This window comes from Staurois parvus, unplaced genomic scaffold (genome assembly GCF_062004578.1).
Source record: "Staurois parvus isolate SC_StPar_1 unplaced genomic scaffold, SC_StPar_1.0 ptg000564l, whole genome shotgun sequence".
Taxonomy (NCBI): domain Eukaryota; kingdom Metazoa; phylum Chordata; class Amphibia; order Anura; family Ranidae; genus Staurois; species Staurois parvus.
In genome coordinates this window covers 10,051,637-10,075,131 of record NW_028318360.1, presented here as the reverse complement: position 1 = coordinate 10,075,131, position 23,495 = coordinate 10,051,637, and the positions used below count along the sequence as shown (strand labels likewise).

The following is a 23,495-nucleotide window of genomic DNA, read 5'->3' as shown; positions in this document are numbered from 1 at the left end:
GGTGCTTGTTCACAGCTCTCAGTTGTGGCTGCTGATCAGGGGCCAGCAGGACAGATTCCTGATCATGGGACCACTGTGAGCCAGTCACATGATTGGGAAGCCACTCCGCCTCCCTGCACTAAAGCCCACTTACCTACTTTAGCTCTTTTGGACATGCTATGTACGTCCAAAGGGTGAAGGGTTAAGCACTAGCTGATGGCTGAAATAGCTTCCATCAGCTTGTGCCAGTTTTCTTCAGCCAGGTCAAGGCTTGAAAGTGAAAGCGGTTTGATGGCTGCATGTATTCATACATTTTTTTTATTTTTTTTTAATGTAACCACATTTGCCTCAAACACCCACAAATGCGAAAGTGCATAGTTGTAAGTAAACAGGGATCTTACCACACATGTGAGGTATCTGCCACAAACATCAGAGTGAAGGTAATAAATTTAACACCAGAGCTCATGGTTAACTCTCTAAACAGATGACCTGTAAAGGTTTTTAAAGCGTTGTCTATGGAGATTTTTGGGTACTGTAGTTTTTTGCGATATCGCAGTTTTAAGACTTGGCATGTTTGGTATCTATTTATTTGACACAGCCTCCTCTTTTTTTATATTTTACCAATAAATTGGGTATTCTATTGTGTTTTGTGTACACTAAAATTAATTTTAGTATTTTTTTTAATATGAAAACATGCATTTGATAAACAGTTGTGCAAATATCGTGACAAAAAATTGCAAATAACCTGCAACATAAAAAATTACAGATATCTTTTTTTTTTTTTTATTCTACAGGTCCTTTGCTTTGAAAAAATTATATAATTTTATGATAAAAAAGGCTTAATGCCGAAGTGGTTAGAGGACTGTGGAGAGGGGTTAATACCTTAGTAAATAAGGTATATTTACTTGATTTAAACTTCTGCTGAGGGGGGGGGGGGTTTGTTTTTTCAAATCGATTTCTCAACAAAAATCATGGAAAACATGGATGGGTGAGATTGCTTTGAATATTAAAAATTTTAAATGGCATTTTCAGTTTGTGGTGCTCAGATACAATTTAGTTCCTCTAAAATAGATTTGACATGCTCCATGGTAGAAGTAGTGTATTTTCTGTTACTTTCAGTAGAAATGTATATTGCTTGGCAGTGGGCTCTCATGAGCAGTGGAATCTCAAATGTACTTATTTAATTGTGTTTGGCCCTGAACACGGACTGCATTATTGCCCGTTTTGGTCCATCAATGCATAGAACTAGGAGTGCAGGTGGGGGACCCCAAAAGAGGAGGATCAGGGCTGCTCTGTGCAGATGGTTGTAAATATGAGATGTTTATTTAAAAAAGGTTTGCAATCACTCTAAATATTTTTCACTTTTAATTCCTTTTGCTTTACTGTTGTTAACTTTCTCTCTTGTAATATCTTTCCTGTAAATATTTCCTGCACCAATTTTTCTCTTTATTAAAACAATATTTAAAATCACGCTGAATCTGAATGTTCTAATTAGAAATGCAAAGAACTCTTGCCACTGTAGGGGAGGAACTGAAGTGTAAACTGGTACATTCCTGTTTGTGCGTGGCAGTGAGTGATGCAGACAGTTTTTTTTTTTTTTTTTTTTTTTTTTTTTTTTTTTGAGATCTGCAACAACAGATGCTGTGATAATGGTGAGTTTCCAGTAGTGGGGATTTGGTGTGGAGGCTACAGTGTCTGTGTAAAGGGATAACTGCATAATTGGGCTGCCTCAGTGATGATCAGTCAGTCTGCTAGTACTTGCATTGTTGTAGCAGGGAAATCTCTGCACAGTGCGGCATAGTGTATAATAAATCACATTTTGGTCTTTTAATGGTGGGGTCTGAAAATGTAATAACACCTTCTGTTTACGCTGAATGGCTCCTTAATTATGTCTTCACTTATTTACCTTTTTGTTATTAATTGAAATTAGATATAAACCCAAGGATTAAAGTTTATTTCCAGTCAAATTCTACCAGCCCTGTACACACTAAAAAAATCAACTAGCCCTGTACACACTAAAAAAAATCTACCAGCCCTGTACACACTAAAAAAATCTACTAGCCCTGTACACACTAAAAAAAATCTACCAGCCCTGTACACACTAAAAAAAAATCCCCATAATAGCTCACTGAAATAATTTAGTTTTGACACCTAACTTATTAACCTGTAACTTTTGATGAAAAGATAAATCATTAATACTTCTGGTTATTGTTCAGCATTATACCGAGTGTTGCTGTTGCCTGCAGAGGACAAACTTCATCTTTGTTGTCTACAGTGGAAAGGTCAGCGAGTTGTGCTCCTGGATGTCACTTAAACCTTGTTTTTTGTCTGCATCTTACCTAGGTCCATATTCTTCTGCTTCTTGTAGATAATCTAGTTAGCCAGTAGGTATGCTGTATTTTAATGTTCATAAAAGGTTTTAGTAACGTCACTAACCCCAATTGTTGGTCTATATTTATGATGGAGAAAATTGATTTTGGGAGTGCCTGCTTTGCTCAAGGCAAGAGGTTGAGGGGTTCATTTGAGGGAGGAGTAGTTAACCGGAGATGGAATTAAAAATGCAGCTGGTATTTTCCCTGATGAAAGGTGCTCCTTCATTTGCTGTAACACTACAGATCATCAATCACTAGCGAGGGTGCAGTCAAGCCTTGCTTCTTTGGACGGTGATAGGGCAGTGCTTTAGCAGAAGGTAGGCCAAGTTTTTGCAATTCCTGCATGTTGCCTCCGGTGATCGATCTCCTAATGTGACATAGGTCCAATACTCAATGTGTGATGTGAACTTCGGTTTGCTTTTATTGCACAGAAGAGGTGCGCTTTAAAGTGGACTATGGTATTTACATAGACAATTGCAACAAAGATTTTAAAGGGGTTGTAAACCCTTATATATACACCCAGTGACGTGATTGGCCACAGGTGATACCAATCCTACATAAGTTGTACCTGTTTATCTGTAGCCATCTTTCTCCATCCATTCAAAGTGCAGAATTTACACAGGACCTCTCGGCTCTGAAAAGCAGGAGGGGAGCTGAAGTTACATCAATGAGGAGAGCTCTATACACACTATAGAGGGATATGTTTTGTTCATATTTCATGTCTGAGGTTTACAGCCTCTTTAATAGACTGTTTCACAATCTGTCACTCTAGTCCTGAAGTCTGTACACATAGTGTTCTGTCTCTCCAATCTAAGCATTGATAGTGTGATCTCTGTAACTTACAGTTGTGATGAGATAGCGATAACTTCAACCTTAGTTGGATACCACAGTCAGTGACTCAATCAGAATAAAATTTTGCAGATCTTGTGAAGTTTATTCCATAAACTGAGAGAATCTTACAACAATGAACATTCGATAGGTCAAAAGATCATAATGTGATCTGCTCCATGCCATGAGGCTTGCTGCAATGCCTTACTGGGAAAAGGGGTGGGATATCTATACAGCATTAACTAAACTACAGGAAAGGGAGGAGCAGAGACCAGATATAGAAAACACTTAAAGGCATATGACAGTCATGTGGAACATGACATACAGGAATGTGCAAATCATATTGCCTGATGCCTGGGACATGCTGTTCCGGGCGTCAGGCAGGTTTTTTTTTTTTTTTGGGGGGGGGGGGGTGGGTTCACATTTAGCCCTGCTGCAGGGTTTACTTTTATGCGGTGTGATTTTCATGTCCAGTTTTCAGTGTGATTGTCAAAGGTAGTTGTTCAGCGGTTCTGGTACCGATTCTAATCTGTATTCTAACTAGGGATATACCGAAATTCTGGTGGCCAAAACGTTTCAGCCTTAAACACCCCTTTCGACTGTCGGACGAAGTGAAAAAAAGCACCAATACAGGTGGTGAAAAAACCCCGCCCTTCAACCGCCCCTCGCCTCCGTCGCTGCCCGTCTGTCGCTCGGTAGTTCAGTCTTATCTGTGAAACCATTGATGCCGGCGCTGGGCATAGAGAGGAGTGAAGGAAAGATGGCCGCCACACATCTCTATATCCTTGGAGGACTGGAGCGATGTCACTTTTTGGTTCCAGCCATTTTTTTTTTTTTCATTTTTTTTTTTTTATCTAATGCTTTACATTGCAGTGGAGAGATGTGGGGTCTTATTGACCACATATCTCTCCATAAAGAGGACCTGTCACGGATTATGTCTATCACAAGGGATGCATGCATTCCTTGTGATAGGAATAAAAGTGATTACAATTTTTTTAAAAGGAACAGTGCAAAAAAAAAACACAACCCCCCCCCCCCCCCCCCCCCCCCCCAGTAAATACATTTTTAAAAAAAAATTCAAAGTGCACCCGTCCCCCCGTGCTCGTACATAGTGGTGAACGCATAAGTAGGCCATGCCCGTATATGTAAATGGTGTTCAAACCACAAATGTGAGGTATTGCCATGAACGTCTGAGCAAGAGCAATAATTCTCACACTAGACCACCTCTGTAACTTTACACTGCTAACCTGCAGAAATTTTTAAAGCATCAGCCATGGAGATTAAGTACCGCAGTTTCATGCCATTCCACGAGCGTGCACAATTTTAAAGCATGACATGTTTGGTATCTATTTACTTGTCATAACATCCTCTTTCATATTTTACAAAACAATTGGAGTATATATTTTTTTCCAAAAAATATATATTCATTTTTAAAAACTGTGCATTTCGGTTTTGGTTTTCAGCCAAGTGCATTTTGAATTCTCTGTTTCGGCACCAGAATTTTCATTTCTGTGCACCAGTAATTTTAACCACTTCTATGTAATCTGCCTTCCAGCCATTTCTATGCAAAACCAGCTATGAATCACATCCTCAGTTACCTTCCTATGCCACTATACTTTTATGCTGTGTGAGTTTAGAATGCATCCCTCCAAATACAGGACTTTTTTTTTTTTTTTTTTTAAGATGTGAACATCTTTCATACTGTAGAAAACAATGTATATTTCAAATGGAATGCGAATCTATGCCTTTCAGATCGCATCTGATCTACATCAGCGTGAACCAGGACTAAATCTCCTTTCACACTAGGGTGTTTTGTGATAACTGCAGAATCACTGAGATTCTGCCTCCGATCTCAATACGCACTACAGTTGCGAAATACAGGTTCAGGTGCCATTATTTTCAATTGCACCTAAAACGCGGTGCGGTTTTGTTGTCGAAAGATGTATCGCCCAACAAACTGCATCACACGAAGCTTGTCACCAAAAAAAAAGCAAAACCTACTTTTGGGCAACAAGTGATGAAATTTGCCACAAAATTGTGACAAAAGCACACTGCGTTTTGCAATTGTAGTGCGTTTTTAGGATCAGAGGCAGAATCGCAGCGATGCCAGCTCTGAATGGAGCTTCACAGAGTGGACACCGGAGCTTGATTTGGCTGCTCAGCATGTACTTGTACTGAGCACCCAAGTGCTTCCGTGTAGAAAGGTAACCTAAAGGGGGGGCGGCACTTAATTTACTTGCTGAGCATTAGGAGAGCCCAACACTCCCCTTTCCTGACGAGCACCAAATTGGTGGTCGTCACACTGCATGGTCTCTCCCCTCGTTAGTCCCCAGGTGCGGTGCTGTAGAGTTCTGGTTACATTTTATTTTTTTTTCAGGACAAATAGATTGTCGTGAGGAACAAGTAGATTGGGACCCCAATTTAGTCCCTATGAACAAGTGGCTTTTAAAAAAATTCCACAGCCCTGACATACATGCCAGTCCTCCCACAATGCAGTGCTCCATGCCTAAGAAAACTGCGGCTTGTCCTTGCTTTGCCACGTGGGGAGGAGGTTATACCTGTACCTAGTTCTGTTTACATGCAGTAGGTGCTCACAAAAGCTGTAGCATTGGATCAGAAGGGCACCCAATAAATCAAATAGTGGGCCAAGTCCCTGACAGATGCATCTGATGTTACTGCAAACCGGATCAGGCAGCAGTGTAATGTCAACAGAACATACAGACCCCACATGATGGCTTTTCTGTGGTGGGATACATTACTATGCCTAAAAATCTTATTTAGTTTTTATGGTTCCTTGTAGATAAGCCAGCACTGTTGGTGTCTTCCATAGTCCTAAACAGGAGTACCTTGGTCACTAATGAGGGTTTGTGTTTATATATTCATTGGACAAAGATGATCTGATCTACGATGATCTTTGTCCATGTGCCTTCATGTCTGGCCTTGCTATGAGGTTATGGGCACCTTTTTATTCCTGTAGTAGATCACCCTCACACCATGTATATGTCCCAGGAAGCCTAGTAGGCACAAGGAGGGTTTTGGGTATACCGTATAAAGCAACAATTTGATGGGGGTCACCAGTTTTTCTGCCACACGGCATTAGGAAATATGGACATTTGGCAATAGTTGGTCATGTACTGAGTAAAAGTTATTCACATTGGGGTCAGTATTCCATTTGGCTGTGACTGTAAATTTAGGGGGATGATGGCTTCGTTTCTTCATGTACTTCATGTATGAAGTCGCCATGTGAGAGCTTCTATAACTGAGCAAATGAATGAGATATATAATTTGTTTTTTCTGAAGTGCGGTAGAGATATGAATCTGGCCTAAGTGGCTAGCACTACTGATGTTTGAATGTAGTATTGACCGTGGACAAAGGACTATGTCCTGTTGGTTTTAATTTACAATTCACACTGGATGCTTTTCTATACTACCCAGTGGTTTTCTAATTGGGTTTACTAATCTCCGACTACATGAATTTCTTCTATCGCTTACATTCCACTTAAAGGGATGCAGACATGGAACAGCTGTGCAAATCTTAAGTATATGTGAAGCAAAAAAAGTATGCATGTTATTTTTATTGGCGAGATTTTCCTTTTAACTTCGTTTCCTGTAGTTAAAATCAGGTGGTAAGAGGAAATCTCTCCAAATTAAAGTGTTACTAAACCCAGGACCCTGCATTCACTATATGTGGTCTCCCACAGTACACAGAACATGCAAATGCAATCATTTTAGTAAATCTAAACTGCTAAATATCTTTTCTCATTAGCAGTTAGAACAGTCTTGTGACTTCTATCAGCGTTCAGCAGAGCACTTTTTTATAGCTTGTAGGAGGAGTTTTCATTCTGCTTTGACTGTGCAATGAGGATGCATAACCCCTGACCCTCTGTCTGGACAGTGCTGATTGACCCTGGGCTGATCACATGCACTCTTCCAAAGGGGAAAAAAAAAAACCTCTTTAGCAATACACACTAAACTGAGCATGTGCAGAGTGACTCCGAGAGCTCTGTACTATCAGCAGATGGATTGGAGACTCTGGAAGAAGGGGAGGATCAGAGAAGACAGGATCAAACAGCCTTTCTATGCATGGGAGATTAACCCCTTAGGTTCCACAGTATGTATAGTAAGCATTCTTTACTGCCTATACAGACAGATTTTACTGTTGTGGGTTTAGTAACACTTTAAGGGTAATCCTCTTAGACAGTTGTCACCAAATAAGTGCCCCTATTGGAAGATTTCTCCTGTATCTGTTCTGGTGACAACTCAAAATTTTGCAACTTTTTTTTTTTTTTTTTTTTTTCAGTCCCTATCAGAGTGGTCATCAAGCATCAAGAAGAGTGTGAATCTCTCCAGCATGTACACAGACCACATTAAATACCTGATGGGCTCTAACCCCCCACCACTCTATCCAAAAGAGAAGTTTCATACTCCCATCTATACTGCATCATTGTAATGCTGCTGCTGTCTAACATTGGCTTGAAGACTGAGAACAGAGTGATCACATGGTTGCTTAGATTCTGGTCTGCTCAGAGCGGAGAGCAGTGACCATCAGTCACCACTCCCTGCTCCTTCAGTATGCAAAGGAGCACAGGGCAGTAGAGGGGGTGGACACAGTTGGCCCCCGCTCTCAGCCACACACTGAGAGGTAGAGATAACTGTCAATAAGGCAGCCAGGTGGATCCTGACAATATTGTTGGGATCCTTCCAGAGTCTGGGTCACAGGACAGCAAAAGTAAGTGAGTGGACATCTTTTAGGCTCCATGCACACTGGGTGTATTAATAACGCTGGTAGCGTTAGCGGTGTCACGTTTTTAACACGATACAGCTAGCGCTACCAGTGTTACTAAAACACCCAGTGTGCATGGAGCCTACAAGAGAAGTATGTCCACTCACTTACTTCAGTGGTTTTTTAGAGTTTTTGCATTAGCGTTTTGCTGCGTTTGCGGTAATTAGCGCATGTTTATTAGTGTTTTTGAGAATTAGAGTGTTTTTACGGCTAAAAAACTCCTCCTAGAAACCCACTAGTTCTTTGTTTTTTTCCAGCCAAAAACTCCCCTACCAAAAAACGCTGATTAAAGCCTATGTGTGAATGGACACACAGGATAACATGCTGGGGAGTTTACTGGCTGTTTGAAAAAAAATGTCAAAAGCCAAAGACAACAGCTGTAAAAACGTCCAGTGTGCATGTGGAATTAGGATGCACTTTAAGACAAATTGATCAGTTTGTTCATTTTTTATTTTTTTTTTGTTACAAAAAGTCTGCATATATACTGTTCAGAGGATGGCATATTTCTGTAGTGTGGATGTGATCTGCTGTTCTACTCCTTGCACTGTCCTATTGTTACCCAATTGTCCCAGAAACATTTGTGTGATCCACGTTTGCCTGCCAAGCAGTAATTAAACTTTCATCTTGTTATTAAATACAAGAACAAATACATGACACTGTTTATACTATTGTTGGCAGACTTTTCTGGAACACATTAAAGTGTATCTAAAGCCAAATTATTTTTTCTTCCATTTTGAAAAGTGTATAGAAGGGTTAGAAATTCTTGTCAAATTCTTATTGCTCTGTTTCTGCTGGAGAGATTCACCTTTTCTATTGGACCTCATTCAACAAGGCTGAAAGTGAGGGAAAATCTTTATTTTTACTTTAATGCATCCTCTGCATTAAGGTGAAAAACCTTTTCATGTTTTGCTAACCCCCCCCCCCCCCCCAAATACTTACCTGAGCCCTATCTGGATCCAGCGACGTACACGAGAGCTGTCTTCGCTCTTTTTCCACACTGGACAGAGAGGCAGGGGCAGGGCCAAGCCTTGCTGTCAGTGTCTATGGACACAGGCAGCACGGCTTGGAATCGAGTCTGCAGGTGTACCACACTAAAAAATGACTTCCTAGGATGGGTGGCACTGAAAAGAGGAGGAGCCAAAAATGGTGGCAAGGGACCCAAGAAGAGGAAGACTGGGGCAAAACCATTGCACAGAGCATGCAAGTATAAAACATTTTAGCCTTTACAATCACTTTTAATTTTGAGTTGTCCCTGGAACAGGAATGGAAGAAAAATCTTCCAATGGGGAGACTTGTTCCAGTGACAACTAGGGGAAGATTTTCTTTACTTGAGACCTGTTCTTGCTCACGGTTGTCAGTAAATAGAAAGTGAAGAAAAATTTCTTGTCTGGAACACAGACAACAGTTCAGTGTAAATGGTTTAAACTGCTGTACGGTTTTATAAATGTATGCATGCTGACCAGACCAGGCCAATGATATTATAAAATGAGGTATATGTGTATGTAAAGTATTGGGATGCCTGCCTTTACATGAACGTTAATGACATCCCAGTCTTAGTCCGTAGGGTTCAATATTGAGTTGGCCCACCCTGTGCAGCTATAACAGCTTCAACTCTTCTGGGAAGGCTGTCCACAAGGTTTAGGAGTGTCTATGGGAAGGTTTGACCATTCTTCCAGAAGGGCATTTGTGAGGTCAGGCACTGATGTCGGACGAGTGTGTGTATGCATGTTGTGAATAGACACTTGTATCTGTCTCTGCGCATTGTGGGTTTTATTCTTTTACTAAAAAGTCACTAGCAATAGTACACTATTGGATCTTTTCATATCTGAGTTTTTTTTTTTTTTTTGTTTTTATGCAAGAGTTGTAAATTAAGGAGATGTGACCTGGGTGCGGCTGACCTGTTCCCTATGCGATTTAAGCGCTTTTGACCACCTTGATTATTTTAAGGGGTCTACCACATCAGGTGTGGAGATACCCAATTGGGCACATGGGTGACACTCTTTGGTAGCAGTCTGTGATGGAAGATTTGTGATACTGTGGAACAATTGCCTTTTACTTGTGCCATTGAACTGTGGTGGTGGTGTTTTTGTTTTTTTGGACACATAATCTAATTGGATGACATATGGGACTGTTACCACTTTTTTTATTTACAACATAATTTGGATGATATATGGGATTTTTTCACATTTTTTTTTTTTCCCTGGACACTTGCGATCTATGTGGATGATATATGGGGGCATTCTCATGTTTTTTTTTTTTTTTACTTACAACTTAATTCAGTGATATATGGGATTGTTTTCATGTACTTTTTTTTTTTTTTTTTTTTTACTCTTCTGCACATGATTTGTGGTGATTGTGTAATTTTGTGCACATTTAGTCTACATTTAGTAATTTATATTATGGAGCTCTTCACTGTTAGTAGGTATGCTAAATTCTAAAAAGTAAATACTAATTACTGCAAATACACAGGATTTTAGATTAAGTGTGAAGGGGTCATTTTTATAGAGTGTGTATATTTCAGGTCAGCCTTTTGATGCTCCCTGTTCTTATGTGGGAATGTACAAGGAAACAATAGCAGTGAAGCATTCCGTATGTTTCCATAAACACATTTTGTTTGGACTCCCCATTTGTTTGCTAGACTACTTTGTCTTTAGCTGCGGGAGATTATAGAGTCATTGTTCACCTTGGGTAAGTGACTTGGCCTCAGTGACTGTTCACCCTGTTTACAATTCCTTCTGTAGGGCAGAACACCTTTCCACGTTTAGGAAACACTCTTGACACGTTCTACGTGAAGGATCCACGTCCCTACCGCATTGTGAATGGACTGCTGTACAAGTGAAATGCAATGCTTTTATTTGGCAGATTATTAGAACAGACATTTCCCATCTATGTTTTGTCAGATCTCCACCTAACCGCCACAGATGGTGACAGCCTCTGGGTAGAACTACACAGAATTTTCTTTTTTCATTCAGACACAAAGGGAAGGGTAAACAGACTGAACTCTGATGTTTCAGGACAGAAAATGTCATCAGAATTAGGAGGGATCCATTGTTTAACTACAAGGGAAAGTGTACTAAGGGATGGAATTTATAGGTAGAGGATTTAGAGAATAGTTTTATGATCATGTCTACGGGAAACCTTGTCATAGATATACCATGTTGACTCATCCTAGCTAAAGAGATTTGCCCTTTAGGCTCAGTTTACACTATTGTGAACTAATTTAGATAGGATTTGCAGGGCACTTATGTAGAGCGACTTTGGTTGCCTTTTTGGGTGTGTTTTGCATATTCTATGGGGCCAAATTGTGCTTTAAAAGCAGCACAGGGCCTTTTGGCAAATAACACCACAGCTGTACTACATGCATGTGAACAGTGTCAATTACATTGGAAGTAAAGGTTTTTCATTGTCATGTCATTCAGGGTGACCCATGTTGCATCTGAAATCACGTCCGTGGGAACCAGACCTTTAAAGTGTGTGTTATCCTAACGGTTCATGTTTCATATATCCATTTGTGTTATGTGCATATATGAAAACGTATCCTGTTCTCTTTTTGTATTGCTTCCTTTGTGTGAAATGCCAGGTGAGCCTTCCAGTCCCTCTGCTTTTCTATTTCAAAGTGACCACACTAGGCAATGGAAGCACATCCATCCTAGTGTCTTTGTCAGTTTTCTTCGTTTGCATTTTGCTCGGAAGCACAGCCTGCCAGCCTACTCCAGTGGCCAGATGTTTGTGACACCCATCCATCCCGCACAGCTCTTCACTATGAAGATCAGAGTACTGCTGTTTCTCTTCATTCTGCTCTCACGTCCCACTGCCCAGCTTGTCACAATGGAGTTTATCTACTGAAGCTGGTTCACTCAGAATCTCGTGCACTTTGCATATAAACCAATCAGCTTCCAGGTTTTATTACTAAAGCCTAGTTGAACAAGCAGGGGTTAGAAGCTGATTGGCTGCCATGTACAGCTGCACCAAATTCTGCATGAACCAGCTTTAGTAAATGAACCCCAGTGCATTTCTGTCTCTACATTTTACTGTGTATTTACAGTGTTTATATAGTGTGTGTGTGTGTGTGTGTATGTATGTATGTATGTATGTATATATATATATATATATATATATATATATATATATATATATATATATATATATATGTGTGTGTATATATAAAATACATTTACACTTTTGCCTTTTCATTTCAACTTTAAACTGAGTCGTTTTAGAAGCTAAAGGTCCACATTTACTTTAACGGGCCTATATATACACATTGGTAATATAGGCTGAAGGTTGGGATGTTGTTGTGTGTTTTTTTTTTTTTTTTTTTTTTTTTTTGTTTCCTGTAATCTGCATGCTTCCTGTAAGATATTGCATAGGCGGGATGGCAAGATTGATTGAGGACTTTGAGTTCAGCGTTCTGTGTGCATGTCCATGCCATTTTCTTTCTGACTGCCTTCTAATGCATAGCATGGAAAGCTGGTATTTGTTCATGGATACAGTACTGTTTGTTTGTTTGTTTTCTCTTCCTCCTCTGTGCTGCAATTATAATATATATAGTTGCTATTTATAGTGGCTATATACCGTTTTTAGTTACATAGTCTGGCTGAAAAAAGACAAAAGTCTATCCAGTTCAGTCATAAAAAAAAAAAAAGTTATACTCCTACACCCACAGTTGAAGACAAAAACACCCAGCAAAGCATGATCCAGTTTGCTCCTGCAGGGGAAAAAATTCCTTCCTGATCCCCCGAAAGGCAATCGGATATTCCCTGGATCAACTTTACCTATAAATGTTAGTATTCAGTTATATTCTGTGTATCTAAGAAAGAATCCAGGCCTTTTTTAAAGCAATCCATTGATCTGGCCAGAACCAACTCTTGAGGGAATCTATTCCACATTTTCACAGCTCTCACTGTGAAGAAACCTTTCCGTGTTTGGAGATTAAATTTCTTTTCCTCCAGATGTAAAGAGTGCCCCCTTGTCCTCTGTGATGACCTCAGGGTGAATAGCTCTACACCGAGTTCACTATATGAACCACTGATGTATTTATACATGTTGATCATATCCCCCCTTAATCTCCTCTTCTCAAGAGAGAATACATTTAGTTCCTCTAATCTTTCCTCATAGCTGAGCTCCTCCATGCCTCTTATCAGTTTGGTTTCCCTTCTCTGTACTTTCTCCAGTTCCCCAATGTTCTTTTTGTGAATTGGTGCCCAAAACTGAACTTCATATTCCAGATGAGGTCTTACTAATGATTTGTACCGGGGTAATATGATATCTCTCTCTCTGGAGTCTATACCTCTTTTAATACAAGAGAGGATTTTGCTCGCTTTAGAAACCGCAGCTTGGCATTGCATGCCATTATTAAGCTTGTGATCTACCAGAACCCCCAGATCCTTCTCCACCATTGATTCCCCCAGTTGTACCCCCCTAGTATGTATGATGCATGCATATTCTTAGCCCCCAAGTACATAACCTTACATTTATCAATATTAAACCTCATTTGCCACATAGTTGCCCAATTAAACAGTGCATTGAGGTTGGCTTGTAAGTTGGAGACATCTTGTAAAGTGTAGTTAAAGTAGAACTACACTTCATCTGAGCACCACAAACCAAAAATGCTATTTAATTCATTTTTAATATTCAAAGCAAACTCTCCCATCCATCTATGTCTTCGTGCTTTATTTTGTTGAGAAATTGCTTTGAATTGGGCGCCCCCCCCCCCAGTATTTTTGGCCGTGGCCATCTTGAGTAAGGGCAGCTGATTCATGTAGCATTTACTTCCTGGAATCCACCTGCCTTTAGCTAGGGCATGCAAGCAGGAAAGGGTGTGCTTAGGTGAGAGAGCCCCTTGTTTCCATCTCCCCTACTGAAGACTCCTGGGATGTATGACATTATTTGGCCTAGGCATGGACACCAGGAAGGAAATGAAGAAATAAAAACAAAGTTTAAAACAATTAAATATTAGGGATGCACCGATACTGGTATTGGTATCAGTGCCGATTCTGAGTATTTTTTTGCGAGTAATTGTACTCGTGAAAAAGATTCCAGTACCAGAAGCCAATACTTTGTGTTGCAATTTGCGCCCATACAAATTGTATGGATGCAAATTGCACCTCAAAGAATAGCATGCAATTTGAGCAGGAATACGATTCCTGTCCAAACTGCATGTGGTTTCCCCACTGTTCCTTCGTGAATCCAGGGCTGAGTTCACATAGAGTGGTGCACGGAGGTTTCCTGTGGAAGAGAATTGGAAATTGCATGCTATTCTTTGAGGTGCACTTTGCGTCCATGCAGTTTGTATAGACACAAGTCGTGCCACTATGTATCGGTACTCGGTATTGGCAAGTACTTGACAGAAAGTATTGGTACTTATACTCTCCAAAAAATGGTATTGCCGCATCCCCAGTAACCATGATATACTTTCTTATCCATTTACCAATGGTAGCAGCATAAGGTTTGAAAATGGTCAATGTTCATTGAAAGAGTGAGAACTAATTCACACGTGCGGTGCGGATTGAAGCTCTTGTTTCACAGTTGACAGTCATTTTCCAGAGGTTCATATCAGTTCCCATAGAAGTCGATAACCTGTAATCCCAACGTGAAGGCACTGCTCTGAAATCATACATGACTTTCTCAGACCGCACTGAATCCAGTGCATCAGACATATGTGAACAGGCACCTTAGGAAGCAATGTTATTTTACATGTCATGTGGATTGAATGTTGAACTGAAGTTCTGCTTTAAAAGAGAAGGGAGGTTCCCAAATTATACATACTTGGGTGCATGCAGCATTGGTCCGATGCTCCATCTGTCCCCCGCCAGCTCGAAGTGTGAGAACTCAGCGATCACATGACCGATGATCCCAGAGTTCACTGCCGCTGTGAGCAGAATGCGGTGACTGTCAGCCACTGCTGTCTGCTCTGTCTGCCCCCCCTCCCTTCCAGCGCTCACTGGAGCACTGGGCTGTGGAGGGAGAGGAAGTGGCTGGCTCAGGCTCCCAGTGGCTAGCTGAGCAGGTACTGCTCCAGGCTCTGGGGTTTCAGCTGAAAATGGATCACAGGCATGCAGAACAACCACGGAGCGTTGGCTGTACTCTCCTTTTTAAGCTCTGTCTTTGCCTTAGGAAGCTCACAGATCTAAAAAATGGATGAACACAATCTGACCATGTTTATGTAATGGGATTGGCTGTTGGGCCCATGATGAAGAACTGTATGCTCTATATTTATGTGATAGAAGACAGCAGGAGAAAATGAGAGGTGCTGAGGGTCAAAATAGGCAAACGGAACAGATTTTCTAATGTACTTCATCTGAGTACCACTTGGCCCTTATTAACAGCTGGTTGGTTCGCATGGAGGGCTTCACCCAGACCACAAATTGGCTGTTCAGCTGCTTTTTGAAAGAGAACATTGATTTGGCTGGTTAGAAAGTATGCCCTGGGTTTATTATCAAGATAAATGACTCCTCTTGTATCTAGGAGTACATAGTGAAGTCCACTTGAAATGTTTAATATCTTTGCAATAATGAGCTTTTTGCAGGTATGAGTATATTTTGTTGCACTCAGCATTGGATGGAATCACATACATAATATCTTGTTGCTGTAAGACAGAGGTTCATTGTTTTCAGAACACTGGCACCCTGTCCAGAACATGTCATAACTACTATTATATGTACTATTATGTAAGAGTGTGGAATTGGATACAGATAAACTAAATAATAATAATGTTGACATTCTTTATAATCCATTTCACAGTTTTGTCAGTGCTAGTTTTTGTTTTTGACTGACTTTTACAGTTCTTGATGGACCAGTTTTTCTCTTGCTGTAATCAAAAATCCTCGGGCAATAGGTGTTCTATATTTATTATGGAAACTCCTACATGCTCATCTGAGATATGATTTCCCCTTTTATGTAATGATTACTACCTCTTTAGAGATGTATTACCCTCAACTGTCGTCATGTACAGTATGTGCAATGCCTGTGGTGGATTCACAGTATTACTGACCTTTATCATCCTCTCTGGTGGAAGAACTCGTTTGTTGCCGATGGCATTCATTCCTTTTTCCTGTGCAGAGAACATGTTGCTGTAGTTTAAAAAGCAGTGATGTCAATTATATGTGCTAATAGGCTGTGTTTTTGTTTTAAGCATTTAGAGTTGCCATGCTCTGAAAATACCATCTTTTACTTGGTAGGTCTGTACTTCCCTGGGCTCTCTATTTACATTCAGAATATATTCCTGTTCTAACAAAGATCTTCCCTTTTTTTTTATTTTATTAATTTCACCCAGATTCATTGTGCCACTTAAACTTGTATGCGGCTAACATTTTGTCAGATTCCCACTGCATCTGAAGTTCGAACTGTAGGTATTCCTGTGTGCACCACCCAGCTTGACAAAAGGTGATTTAAAAGATAACTGAGCCAGTTGGAAAATGATTGGCAGAACAGTGACTGGCTCCTATCAGAATCCATCAGTGTTCGGTTATTTTGGCTGCTGCCACTGTCTGAATACAACAGCTACAGGAGAGAATCCTCCATCCACAATAGAAGTAGGCTGAACAAGATTTATTTTTATTTATTTATTTCAGATACTTATATAGCACTTTACATATATATAGTACATTCACATCAGTCCCTAACCCTCAAGGGGTGTACAATCTAAGGTACCTAACTTACATTCATATATACACATACTAGGGCCAATTTAGACAGGATCCAATTAACCTACCATGTCTTTGGAGTGTGGCAGGAAACCGGAGTACCCGGAGGAAACCTACGCAGGCACAGGGAGAACATGCAAACTCCAGCCAGGTGGTGTTAACCATTTAGCCACTGTGCTGCCCATACAAGATAACTTTACACATGTATGGCTAACCTCCGTCTTTTCTCGAGCCCCCAAAACGTGTTGACTACTCTGTGACTTTCACTTTGGTAGATTAAAGTAGTTGTAAAGCCTGAAGGTTTTTATCTTCATGCATTCTATGCATGAAGGTAAATAAAAAAAACCTTCAGAATGCAACTCCTCCTGTAGCCCCCCCAGTATCTACCAGAGTCCGATCCAGCAATGTGCACAAAAGTGGCAGCTGTCCCGGCTCTCTATCCCCTCATAGGCTCAGAGACAACAGTGGGAGCCATTGGCTCACTGCATCACAGCCAGTGAGGAGGGAGCAGGGGCGGGGCCGAGCCTTGTTCTGTGAGTCCTATTCGCAGAGAGAGCGGGTCTCAGGAGGGTGTATGCAGGAGTGCCCCCATAGCAGCTGCACTCGGCAGGAAAGCAGTCCACAGCGCCAGCGGGGGACCCAACGAGGAGGATCGGAGCTGCTCTGTGGAAAATGCTTCCAGAGAGCAGGTAAGTATACCATGTTTCATATTTAAAAAAAAAAAAGTTTTTAATATCCCTTTTTAAAATGAAGTGTAAATATTTAGGTGTGTGTTGTGTGTTTTATTTTTATTTTTGGTAAGATATGACACATGAACCAGAAAACTGCTTTTTTTTTTTTTTTTTTTTTTTTATTACTCATTTGGCTACTTTTAATGTGTTTTTGTTTGTGTTTTTTTCTCTCCCAGAAATATATTTGCCAGAAAAAAAAGCATCCAAGCAGAAAAACCAAATGACCTTGGCTGGAAGATTTTTGGAAAAGTCCCTCCTCCTGACACCCAGCAGAGCAATCCACGGAAAGTACAAAAGGTATTTTCTGGATTTTAAAAACATAAAAACAGTATGTTGCGTTCCTTCTTTGAATATTAAATCAATACATATTTCCAATAAATATATAAAAAAATCCATATTAACAATCATGTGAAATCAAAATGTCATCCCGTGTTCATCATACAAAAAATATATAATATAAAAAATATATAAAAATTAATCAGTCTTCAATGAAAAAAATATATGTGACTTTTCCCAGTGAATCAAATCAATTCCAGGTGACTTCCTTAGTGAGTATAAGATGTGCGCTCACCTCCAGAGTAGCATGTAACAGGCTAATAACGCTTTTTGTCCACTCAATGGGACTGATGTTTGTTGCACCATATGAAGAGTGGTGGGTCCCTCCCAGGCTGCTTCCCATCTCCTACTTTATATGATCTGCATCGGCATTTACCTGTGCAACATATTTTACAGAACACATAGGTGTCGCGTTCAGGAAATTATAGCATATGTTTAACTTCATCATACAATATTTTTTTCTTTCTCCTGTGAATAGGCTGGAAATCTTTTCCGAAGAACTGCAAAACCATATTTGATCTGTCTGTCTATGTGCAGCTTAAGTTCTAACCTCAGGTCCATGCAAAAATTAAGTAGTGGGACTTAACTCTGCAGACTTTTAGTTTTGGTGCTTTGTCTAATCTAAGAAGATATAATCTGTGTTTTCATGTAATCACTTTTTCTATTTTGGCTCCTAGCTTGTTTTGTTTAAGTGCTGTCGACTTTGACAGGACATTCAATGCCACATGAGGTAGAAAAAAAATGAGCTTGTCCACTTAGCATCTGAATACTTCTTAGATTGTGTAAAAAAAAAAAATATAAATATATATATATGAGATAGATCTACATACAGCAGGTAAAAAAAGTATTGAACATGTCACCATTTTTCTCTGTAAATATATATCTAAAGGTGCTATTGACATGATATTTTCACCACGTCGGTAACCACCCATGCAATACATACAAAACCAAAACAAATAAGTTCAGAAAATAAGTTGTGTAATAAAATGGAATGACACAGGGAGAAAGTATTAAACACTCTAACTGAAATGTATTTAATACTTCATACAAAATCCTTTGTTGGTAAAGACGCCTCCTGTATGGAGAAACTAGTTGCTTTCGTTGCTCAGATGTGATTTTTGGCCCATTCTTCCACACAGTCTTCAAATCTTCAAGGTTCCATGGGCCTCTTCTATGAACTCTGATCTTACGTTCTTTCCATAGATTTTCTATTGGATTCATGTCAGGTGATTGGCTGGGCCATTCTAGCAGCCTTATTTTCTTTCTTTGAAAACAAAGCGAGTTTCCTTGGCTTTGTGTTTTGGGATCATTGTTGAAATGTCCACCCTTGTTTCATCTTCAGCATCCTGGTAGATGGCAGAAGATTTTTATCAAGAATATATTGGTACATTTTTCCATTCACCCATCCTTCAATTATACGTTTGCCAGAACCATATGCTGAAAAACAGCCCCACACCATGATGTTTCCACCTCCTTCACTGTTGGTATGGTGTTTTTGGGGTGATGTGCAGTGCTATTTGACCTCCAAACATGGTGTGTATTATGGCATACAAAGAGTTCAATTTTGGTCTCCTCTGACCAGACTATATTCTCCCAGTATTTCACAGGCTTGTCTAAATGTTGTGCAGCAAACTTTAAACAAGTTTCAACATGCTTTTTCTTCAGCAATGGAGTCTTGTGTGGTGATCATGCATAAAGGCCATGGTGGTTGAGTGCATTACTTTTTCTTTGAAACAATTGTACCTGATAAGTCCAGGTATTTCTGAAGCTCTCCACAAGTGGACCTTGGCTCTTGGACAACTCTTCTGATCATTCTTTTCATTCCTCTGTCAGAAATCTTGCGAGGAGCACCTGGTCATGGCCGGATAATGGTGAAATGATCTTTCTACTTTCGGATTATGGTCCCAACAGTGCTCACTGGAACATTCAGAAGTTTAGAAATCCTTCTGTAACCAGTGCCATCAGTATGTTTTACAACAAGGTTGCCAGGATCTTCAGAGAGCTCTTTGCTTTTACCCATCATGAAACATTTCGTGTGACACCCTGGTAATGAGACGCCTTTTTATAGGTCACAGTTGAGACTGAACCAGCTGATATTAATTTGCACTGACAAGAGGCAGGATTGCTTTCTGATTACTGATAGATTTCAGCTGGTGCCTTGGGTTTCCATGCCTTTTTTTGCACTTCCCTTTCTTTCATGTGTTCAATACTTTTTCCCTGTGTCATTCCATTTTATTACACATAACTTATATTCTGAATTTATTTGTTTTGGTTTCTTTGTATGTATGGATTGCATGGGTTGTCACCAACATGTGGTGAACGTGTAATGTCAATAGCACCTTTTAAAAATATATTTACAGAGAAAAATAGTGATGTGTGTTTGTGTTTTTATTATATACAGTCATGGCCGAAATTGTTGGCACCCTTGATATTTTTCCTGAAAATCAAGTATTTCACACAAAAAAGGTATTGCATTAACACATGTTTTGCTATACACATGTTTATTCCCTTTGTATGTATTGGAACAAATATAAAACAGAGGCAGAAAAGCAAATATGACATAATGTCACACAAAACCCCAAAAATGGGCTGGACAAAAGTATTGGCACCCTTAACTTAATATTTGGTTGCACACCCTTTGGAAAACATAACTGAAATCAGTCGCTTCCTATAACCATCAATAAGCTTCTGACACCTCTCACCCGGAATTTTGGACCACTCTTCCTTTGCAAACAGCTCCAGGTCTCTCTTATTGGAAGGACACCTTTTCCCAACAGCAATTTTAAGATCTCTCCACAGGTGTTCAATGGGATTTAGATCTGGGCTCATTGCTGGCCACTTCAGAACTCTCCAGCGCTTCTTTGCCATCCATTTCTGAGTGCTTTTTGACGTATGTTTGGGGTCATTGTCCTGCTGGAAGACCCAGGATCTTGGACACAAACCCAGCTTTCTGACACTGGGCCCTACAGTGCGACCCAAAATCCTTTGGTAATCCTCAGATTTCATGATGCCTTGCACACAGTCAAGGCACCCAGTGCCAGAGGCAGCAAAACAACCCCAAAACATCATTGAACCTCCACCATATTTTACCGTAGGTACTGTGTTTTGTTCTTTGTAGGCCTCATTCCGTTTTCGGTAAACAGTAGAATGATGTGCTTTACCGAAAAGCTCTATCTTGGTCTCATCTGTCCACAAGACGTTTTCCCAGAAGGCTTTTGGCTTACTCAAGTACATTTTGGCAAACTGTAGTCTTGCTTTTTTATGTCTCTGTGTCAGCAGTGGGGTCCTCCTGGGTCTTCTGCCATAGCGTTTCATTTCATTTAAATGTCGACGGATAGTTCGCGCTGACACTGATGCTCCCTGAGCCTGCAGGACAGCTTGAATGTCTTTGGAACATGTTTGGGGCTGCTTATCCACCATCCGGACTATTCTGCGTTGCAATCTTTCATCAATTTTCCTCATCCGTCCACGACCAGGGAGATTAGCTACAGTGCCATGGGTTGCAAACTTCTTGATAATGTTGCGCACTGTGGACAAAGGCAAATCTAGTTCTCTGGAGATGGACTTGTAACCTTGAGATTGTTGATATTTTGCCACAATTTTGGTTCTCAGGTCCTCAGACAGTTCTCGTCTCCTCTTTCTGTTGTCCATGCTTAGTGTGGCACAGACAGACACACAATGCAAAGGTTAAGTGAACGTCTCTCCTTTTTATCTGCTTTCAGGTGTGATTTCTATATTGCCCACACCTGTTACTTGCCCCAGGTGAGTTTACAGGAGCATCACATGCTTGTAACATTCTTATTTATCCGCAGTTGTGAAAGGGTGCCAATACTTTTGTCCAGCCCATTTTTGGAGGTTTGTGTGACATTATGTCGAATTTGCTTTCTTTCCTCCCTTTTTTTGTTTTGTCCCAATACACACAAAGGGAATAAACATGTGTATAGCAAAACATGTGTTAATGCAATACGTTTCGTGAGAAATACATGATTTCCTGGAGAAATATCAAGGGTGCCAACAATTTCGGCCATGACTGTATATATATATATATATATATATATATATATATATATATATATATACACACACACACACACACAGTGCCTTGAAAACTTTTCCACATTTTGTCATGTTACAACCAAAAATGTAAATGTATTGTATTTTATTGGGATTTTATGTGATCGACCAACACAGTGGCACATAATTGTGAAGTGGAAGGAAAATGATATAAATAGTTTTCAACATTTTTTTACAAATAAATATCTGAGAAGTGTGACATGCATTTGTATCCAACGCCCTTTTACTCTGATACACCTAAATTAAAATCTAGTGGAACCAATTGACCAGAAATCGCCTAATTAGTAAATAGAGTCCACCTGTGTGTAATTTAATCTCAGTATAAATACAGCTGTTTTGTGAAGCCCTCAGAGGTTTGTTAGAGAACAAACAGCATCATGAAGGCCAAGGAACACACCAGACAGGTCAGGGATAAACTTTTGGAGAAGTTTAAAACAGGGTTAGGTTATAAAAAAAAAAAAAAAAAAAATATCCCAACCTTTGAACATGTCATAGAGCACTGCTCAATCCATTATCTGAAAATGGAAAGATTATGGCACAACTGCAAACCTACCAAGACATGGCCGTCCACCTAAACTGACAGGCCGAACAAGGAGAGCATTAATCAGAGAAGCAGCCAAGAGGCCCATGGTAACTCTGAAGGAGCTGCAGACATCCACAGCTCAGGTGGGAGAATCTGCCCACAGGACAACAATTAGTTGTGCACTCCACAAATCTGGCCTTTATGGAAGAGTGGCAAGAAAGAAAGCCATGTAACATGACAAAATATGAAAAATTTTAAGGGGTATGAATACTTTTTCAAAGCAGTGTGTGTATGTATGTGTAAAATAAATATATATATATATATATATATATATTGACAGTATGAACGGCGAGGTGATTGATGGACGCTATGTGTCACCTCGCAGGCGATCATACTTTGAAATTTAAGGTGGAGTCCATTTCGGGTTTTCAGGGCCACATGGGCAGAGTTGGTTCCGGACATGATTTTATGCTCCACTTAGGACCACCAACAGGTGGTATAAATAAGGCAGGGCTGGAGCAAGGAGTCCATCATGGCCTGGGACTCAGAGAGCCATTTCTGAGAGAGCTGTGCATGAAAGTGATTGTTGTACAAACAAGAGAAAAGGTTTGCTTATGGTTTTGTTTTGGTTGGTGACAGGGAGAAGCCCTTCACCAGTGAGAGAGGAAAAGTTCTATGTTCATTTAGTGCCTGGATGGCGAAGGTTTATTTTGATGTTTTTGTTTGTTTTGATATTTTGCAAACCTTTTAAATAAAAACTGACAACCAGTCAGATTTTGAAGAAAGCCGGCTGTGCGGCCTACCTTTTTCCCAGGGAAGGAGATCCCCCACCTGAGCTACCCCCACAACACACACACACTTACACACACTTACACACACTTACACACACTTACACACACTTACACACACACACACACTTACACACACACGCTTCCACTTTTATTTTTTATTTTTTCAGGTATTTACCAAAACATATTCAAGCTATAGTTCTATAATTTGAAAGCAGGCATTTGAGGCTCATTTTGTAATGCTCCTCAAGCGCCTATGCAGATGATACTATGTGCACCAAACAGTGCTGTTCGCTTTATGAAAACATGAAGCATTAGCGTCACTTCGAAATTGAAGCCTCATGTTGAGTCAGGAGGAGTTTGAAGCCTTTCAACACCTCCCATTCAAGTGTATGGTAACGCTTCTCAAACACACTGGCAGGCATTTGTGGTGCAG

General features: G+C 40.1%; 1 protein-coding gene across 2 annotated transcripts in view; it reads left to right on the top strand.

Moving 5' to 3' along the window:
- TBC1D14 (TBC1 domain family member 14) overlaps positions 1-23,495 on the top strand; it is a 170,860-nt gene that overhangs the window by 82,881 nt on the left and 64,484 nt on the right. For both annotated transcript variants that reach the window (XM_089691593.1, XM_089691594.1), the window contains one exon: positions 17,515-17,635. In XM_089691593.1, the coding sequence (XP_089547719.1) occupies positions 17,515-17,635 (121 nt within the window). The remainder of the gene's footprint in view (positions 1-17,514; positions 17,636-23,495) is intronic.